The 8,138-nt window shown below is 35.2% G+C and overlaps 1 protein-coding gene across 1 annotated transcript; it reads right to left on the reverse strand.

Annotated features, from left to right (window-relative positions):
* Positions 1-4,035: 4,035 nt before the first annotated feature.
* On the reverse strand, positions 4,036-5,136 carry LOC131038545 (non-specific lipid transfer protein GPI-anchored 14). Its single transcript, XM_057971008.2, has 3 exons — positions 4,619-5,136; positions 4,448-4,534; positions 4,036-4,365 (listed from the first exon to the last, which is right to left on the reverse strand). Exons 1-3 carry the CDS (start codon positions 4,950-4,952, stop codon positions 4,241-4,243), a joined length of 546 nt encoding a protein of 181 aa, XP_057826991.1. The 5' UTR covers positions 4,953-5,136; the 3' UTR covers positions 4,036-4,240.
* Between the last annotated feature and the right edge of the window lie 3,002 nt (positions 5,137-8,138).

Consider the following 8,138-nt stretch of genomic DNA (forward strand, 5'->3'; position numbering starts at 1 on the left):
CAATCTAGAAAGCCTATGTAGATTGCCAACCTATTGTGTCACGACAACTCGTCTTAAAATACATTGCCAAATATGCATCAAAAGCAAAGAGGGCCTCAGAGAGTTGCAAAGATATGCTAACAAGAATATCCACGAGCCAACGAACAGGAGATGCTGCCGTAACGGCATACAGGAAATTCATGACAGAACTTCTGGTTGAACGCAATATTGGTGCACAAGAAACATGCCATATGCTATAGAAATTGCCCCTTGTTGAGTGTAACAAAACTTTCACAACCTTGAATGTTGGTTGAAAAGTGCTACATCAAATAAGAACAAAAGGGAATGAAAGAAGGTTGGAAATTAGTTACCTAGATTCTTATATGGAATGCCCAGCAAAAATGGAAAGCATACTACTATTAGAATCTACAAGATCTTACTCCTATGCAGCAGCTCGTAAAGGTTGCAAATGGAAACAGAGAACAATAAAAGCCATTGTGAAAGTTTTCCCAAAATTCTATAGCATTCCAAAGCAAGATTCAGAAATCTTTGAAAACTTTTGTTGGAGTTACTCTTATACAAGCACTTTTGAAACATAGAACAAGACATAGGCCTTGACGTGGAGACAATAATCGTAAATTGGAATCAAATGAATGAAAATAAGTATAATGTATGGCATGTAAACCGTACCATTGAATAAGAACCGAATACTAAACAAGAAGAAGATAGTGAAGATGATATAAACACAGAAAATGTTATGGAAATGCAAGAATGGGAATTACTCTCACGAATGGGAATAACAAGTCATATCGACTTAGATGAAAACGAAATGCTCGGAAGGCGTGAGTTTGATCGTAACTACAAATGGGATGAAATTACAGTGTCGAATGATCTACATGATACGGCATTAGAATTCATAACCATGGCAAAATATCATTGCCCAAATGAACTTATACCATTCGTCGACAAAGTACCGGAGTATATCTTATCATCAAAGCAAAAACAAGCATTGGCAATAATCATGAATCATAGTAACGGGCTTGCAAATGGAGCATTGAATATGATTATCCAAGGAACAACAGACACAGGGAAATCTTACCCGATTAGGTGTATAAGGAATGCACTTCAAGGAGACCCTCCCCACAACCGCCAATCCTTATACTGGCTCCAACAGGAACAGTTGCATTTAACATAACCGGCCCCTATTAGATTATTCATGTTACATATAGAATATGGTGTTTGCCCATAACATAATCCCTATTAAAGATATGCACCCATTACAAGGCCAGTCATTGACCGCACTCCAAGAAGACATGAAATATGTACGATACATTCTCATTGATGAGATGAGCTTCGTAGGACCAAAACTACTTCTACGAATAGACACGAGACAACGTGAAGCTTTCCCAAATAGACAACATTTACCATTTAGAGGGATGCACCTGTAATAGACAAGCCTATCTACACTTCACACTAAAGTGCCATAAGCACTGTGGAACCTATTTATGACAACTGTAACCTTACAAACAGTGTTTCGTCAACAAGGTGGAGATCCAGCACAAGCACGATTTAGACAGATCCTTACCAACATACGGAATGCACAACCAGAACAAAATGATTGGCAATTGTTGATGACACGCACAAGCAAGGAGCTTACACCCCCATTCAGAATGAACAATTTAACAAATCAATACACCTATTTCCTACAAATGACATGGTAAGGAGCCATAACAAAAAAATGTTATGAAAATTGAATCATCCAGTTGCGATTAGCAAAGCAACAAACATTCGAAGTCGACCAAATGTTGAATCTAAGGGTGAACAACTCGAAAAGCAATTCTACTATGTAAAGGCCAGCAAATAATGCTGACAACAAATATATGGACCAAAGCAAGCCTCGTAAATGGAGCTCTAGGTGAAGTACTCGACATTGTGTACCAATATGGGTCCAAACCACCAGATATTCTAGCGTATGTAATAACAAGAATTAATAACTACACTAGGCCATCATGAAATCCAACAGATCCAAAAGTTGTACCAATAACTCCAATATCACTAAGAAACAAAAGACAAAAGTTGTACCAATAACTCCAATATCACTAAGAAACAAAAGACAGGTCCCGCTTAAGATGGTGTGGGCTATAACAATCCACAAATCCCAAGGCTTAACACTCCAAAAGGGAACGATTGATATAGAAGCTATTGAAAGGTAAGGCTTGACATTTATAGCCATATCTAGAGTTAAAACATTAGATATGGTCTTTGTATAGAACCTAGATTTTCCTTCGAAAGATACTCTAAAATGCAGAACAACCCATATTCATTAGGAAGCAAGAAGAAGCAAGACTACAACGATCACTTTAAAATAAAATAAAAAGTTATATGTCAGAACTATTGGATATTGGATATTGGATATTGGTTGTATGGTTACCTATCTCTATAATGATATTTGTTCAAAACTTAAGATATTTAAATCTTTACAAATTTATTTAGTACTAGAAAAGGCTGTTTAAAAACTGATAGATTACTTTATGTCAAGAAGAAGCAAGACTACAACGAGCACTTTAAAATAAAATAAAAAGTTACATGTCAGAACTATTGGATATTGGATATTGGATATTGGATATTGGTTGTATGGTTACCTATCTCTATAATGATATTTGTTCAAAACTTCAAGATATTTAAATCTTTACAAATTTATTTAGTACTAGAAAAGGTTGTTTAAAAACTGATAGATTACTTTATGTCAGTTGCATCTGAAATGACTAATAAATACAGTGTTCACACCCTAATTTTATACTCTCCAACCTAATGATTAAAGTACATTTTACAATCGGCTAATCATTGCAAGCGCTAGTATAATTTATAAACACGTCTTTCCATAACTATAATTTTAGCGTGATTCAGACAAACCAATGGTCCATTGTTTCCAACAGCCTGCCATAAGTGCAAGACACGTTATATATGTAAAACTTGTGCGTACTGTGATAAGTTTAAGCTATTTTGATGGACACGTTTCACTTCTACGCTGCACACAAATAACGTTGAGTCTTTGTTAATTTGAAGTTTTGTTGTGATCTGACTCTGTATTTAGTGTGCAGCGCGGTTGTAATTTGTTCGAAGTTAAGTTAGCTCTACAGGAGAAATCAAATCTGCCACGATAAGCAAATTTACGATAAAAATAGAAGCAAAGTAGGTTCATGCTTAAATTCTGTAGTTGGAGACGACTCAGTGAGATTCAACCAAAGAAATGGAAAAAGCTGTAACACCTACAGACGTAATTGAAAAAACGACTTTTGCTTGAGACCTTTCAACGAGAAATTGTTATCTAAAGCACAGAATAGCCAAGCACCAAATCTTGAACTGATTTGGTAACTAAATGCGATTCAAAAAAAAATTAGCAATTGCCAAATGATTTGGTAACTAATTGTGTTTTCAATAAAATAGCAATTGCCTTTTTCAGAAGAGAATTAAATACTTGCCAAATCTGAAATTTTCAGATTTATGACTATTTATGACGATCCAATCCTATCTGAAAACTTTCGATTTCGATGCATACATAGTTTTATTTGAGAGAAAATTAGAAAGCATTTACAGAAAACAATTAAATACTTCGCCAAATCTGAGATCTTTATGACGATCCAATCCTGGCTGACAACTTTCGATTTCGATGCACACATAGTTTTATTTGAGAGTAAATTAGAATCATGCGCTTTGAACTACCAATTTGCAGGCAAAAGTCTGTCGCAAATAAATGCTCTCAATGCAAAAAATTCTGATAAATCTCATTAGCAGTAGACAGAAATTTAATGCTCTGATGAGTAATCAGAGTAATTTTTCTTTCATTAAAGAAGTCAAACTACCAGTGCCTACCGCCACAGGCTAAAACTGTGAAGGGAGCTTTTTTGGTGTTACTTTCAATAAAGGTAGAACCAGACGACGCTGATCCAAGCTAGTTCAAAGAGTATTCAGCCTTCACAAATCATAAAAAACTTAAGAAGCTTCAGTGTACCAGAAACTACTGTAATCAAAACTCAATCAAGGCATGCAAATATATATTTTTTAAATGACAGCTATATATATCACCATTGCCGTTAACAGACAAGAAGTTTGATGTCTATTAAAAAGTTGGAAGGGACATTTTGTCTCTTATTTAAAGCCTGGAAAACCTCAGAAAATGATAAAACCTTACAGACGACCTAGCTGTACCTCTCTGCATTCATTCCCTTAACGTTGCGTAACAAAGAAGTCAGAGAATCTACTACAGTGACGCAGCCAAAATTACTAGAGAGCAGAGTATGGCCTTAATGACGGCAAATTCCGGGCAGATCTTCACATTCTTGCTCACATCGCTGCTCGACGTGGACGACGACGGCGACTCTGATCCTGCTCAAACCAGTAACCTAATAAATGCCGGGAAATCTTAAAATACACAAAGCAGAAAGCACAGAATGGCGTGATATCTTACCAGACGAGGACGGCGATGCAGGGGAAGAAGAATTGGCATTTTCAAAAACCTTAGCGTCCGGCGAAGAAGGCGACAAATTGAGAAGCGCTGTGACAATGAATCGAGAAATTTAAGCAACGAGAAGCAAAAGGCACAAAATGATTTAGGTTAAAGCGAGGAGAAGAAGCGTACCAGGGCAGTCGGAAATGGAAGCGGTGACATTACAGGCGGCAGGCATTTGCAGAGCAAGAGCGGTGTTGATGGAAACACCGAGAGCAGGGGTAGTGCTGTCCTTTATCAAAATACAGAGGCATTTCGGTTCGGTGTCCCGGACGTTCTTCAGATTTGTGCAGCAATCGGCGGAGGGGGTTTTGACAGTTCCTTGTACGAAGGGAAAGCAAAAGGACAGACTCTTGAGCTGGTCACTACACTCCTTCTGGTCCGCCTGCAAGTCCCCTGCACACAATACTCCCATGCATGAGAAAACTATGCAAACCAGGGCTGCTCTGCGCGTATTCTCTCCCATTCTGCTAATGTTGTTGTTTGTCGTAGGTATCCCTTTGCGAGATTGGATGGATATTTGAGGAGGAATGGAATAAGGCGTTGCAGGTGTCGGTTGAATGCGTGTTAGGACATAACTGTGTGTCACCTGTCCTCTTTAATTTCTTTCAATTCATCTCAACGGAACTTTAGACAGCATTTATGAATTCTCGGGTAGAGGTTGGGCGATGTTATTTTCTGACTTTATGTTGTGTAGATTGGGTTTGACAAGCATTTATGCTCTGCCAAAACTTATGCAGTTGATTTAGTCCCTTAAAAATATTAGCTGAGTGAAGGGGATGGGTTGGAGGAGCATTAATGAAAAAAAAAAATTGTCTTTTCTTAAATATATAAAATCTTTATTCTGGAGTGAAGTGGATGGGTTGGTCCCTTAAAAATATAAAATCTTTTTTCAAGAGTGGAATGGATGGATTGGAACATATATTTATTTTGAGTTGGATGGTTGGGAAGAGCATTTATATCTTATTTATCATTTCTTTCTATCTCTTTTCTTCAAAAATTATCATCATAAAATATCATCTATTTTAAAAATATTATTTAAAATTAAATCTGTAAATATTGATTTTTTATAAAACATATATTTATTTTGAACTAGATGGTTGGGAAGAGCATTTATATCTTATTTATCATTTCCTTCCATCTTCTTCAAAAATTATCATAGAAAATATCATCTCTTTTATAAATATTTTTTAAAATTAAATTTATAAATATTGATTGTTTATTTTACATAAATTTATTTTGAGTTGAATGGTACGAAAGAGCATTTATATCTTATTTACCCTTTCCTTCCATCTCTTTTCTTCAAAAATTGTCATCACAAAATATCATCTCTTTTAGAAATATTATTTAAAATTAAATCTATAAATATATTATTTTAGAATACATGTATTTATTTTGAGTTGGATGGTTGGGAAGAGCATTTATATGTTATTTATCCTTTCCTTCCATCTCTTTTTTTAGAAATCATACACTTAAATACATCATGTATCATCTAGAAATATTTTTTACAATTTTTTATTGTATTAAATTTATAAATATTTTCAATTTATTTTTATTTTTTTAAAGATCTTTTACATGTTGAAACAATTGTCACCTCATTCCACCCTTAATATTTAAAATTTATTATTTATTTATAAAATATATATTTTAAATAAATATTTATGTTATTTATATGTATTTTTTAAAATAATGTTTAGAGGTATATAAATAGTCTAAGGTTGTTACTTAGATTACAACATGATGCCCTCCTAAATGGCACAAGGTTAGTTTAAGATCAAACAACACAAAACACACAAAGCATTAGCGTTAGTCAATCTAAAACTAAAACAATATGAAGGCATTCCAAAAGAGACACTAAAAACATGCTAATGTATCTAACTAAAGAAATAAAGATAATGAGACATCTCCAACTATCTCTTAGCATGATATTAGCTCATTCTCCCTTGTTCCTCTCCTCTCCAAGTTCCAAAATAGTGTATCTCTCAGTAGCTTTTTGCACTATGGATGCTTATGGAGGATTGAGATTTATAGTATAGCTCCACATATGAAATGAAAAGCTAATTTTATGCTAAAATGATGTATTTTAACCAAAAAGAAAAGATTTAGTTATGTTATGCTAAATGCTCTCTAAAATGTCTATAGCTTAGATGCATACAAGTTTTCAGGATCTGGATTATGAAGGAATGGGCTCTATTTATAGGAAAAATGGAGCAATGGATGGTTGAGATTGAGTAATCTCAACAAGGGTCAGGATTGAATGATTTCAAATCCATGTGAGGGCTTTCAACCCAATCCCAGGATGACAAGTGTCAATGTGAGATAGGTTGAGAGGAGAGGGAATAAGCATTAAATGCCTGACATGACTTTGAGATTTTGAGTCAAGGTTGGTTGAATGAATAAACTCTTTATTCAAAGAATAAAGCTTTTATCCAATAGATAAACTCTTGTGCAAATGTGAAATGGATGAATATGGTCAAAACAATAAATGTTTGGGAAGACAAGATTGAAATAACCATAAATGGTTATGTAAGAGCCATTAGTGGTCTTGGAAGACTTTGGGGGTTAATTTGTTGAACACACAAAGCATTAAATGCTTTTCAAAGACTTTGGAGTCTTTGAGAAGTGACTCCATTTTGCTTAGGAATGTGACAATAATTAGGGGATGGATTAGGCTAATTAAGAAGGGGTTAGAAGAATCTAGAACGGGATTAGGTTTGCAAGTGGATTTGGTGGGTGAGGGAAAATAGGATTTTATTTAAAATAAAAATTCATTTATTTCAATAAATGTGTGCAAGTTGCATTTGTAGGAAAATGCAAGTGGGGTGGGGATAATGATTTAAATAAATATTTTATTTAATTTATTTAAAAGAGGAATAGGGGGATTTTAATTAAATAAATTGATTTTATTTATTTAATTGATTTGAATTGGATTTAATGAATTAATTAAAATAAATTGAATAATTTATTTAATTAATAGAAGAATGTTTGGGGATGAATTAATTAAATATCAATTTAATTAATTGGTGGCTAGTGGATTTTTAATCAAATAAATACGAAATATTCATTTAATTAAAATGGACAGATTTATGTGACTACATTTGCCCCTCTTTGAGACGGTGCAGTTTATCGCATCGTTTCAAAGAAAGAAAAACTGGTGTGAAGAAATGCCCCATAAAATGTAAATTTAATGGGTGGTATGCCCCCTCGAGAGATGGGCCGAAAAAATTTCGAAAAATCGGGCGATCTCTCGAAAAAGAATGAAAATTGGTAGGATGGTAGAAGAAAAGAAGTGAGGCATACTGGGGAAAAATAGAAGAAAACGGGGGAAACATGGAGAAATGGGGGGCTCGGGAAGTTCACGGGGACCACGGCGATGAGCGGGGCGAAGTTACGGTGACGGCGGGGGGTATAAATGGGGTGAAAGGGGTGAAAACAGGACCATTTGTGACCGCGACCAGTTGAAAACGAGAGCTCTGACAGTGACATTTGGAGGAGCAAGGAGGAGCTACGATGCCGATTCTGATTACCGAGCACCGATTCGAGCGAGTCCGACGGTTTCAGCGCCCAGCCGACTATGGACCAGCGATACGCAAATTCGAAAACTGACTTTTTATGCATTTTTGATAGGTTTTTAGCTGAGTCAAAGTCAAGT

This window comes from Cryptomeria japonica, chromosome 10 (assembly GCF_030272615.1).
Source record: "Cryptomeria japonica chromosome 10, Sugi_1.0, whole genome shotgun sequence".
Lineage (NCBI taxonomy): Eukaryota > Viridiplantae > Streptophyta > Pinopsida > Cupressales > Cupressaceae > Cryptomeria > Cryptomeria japonica.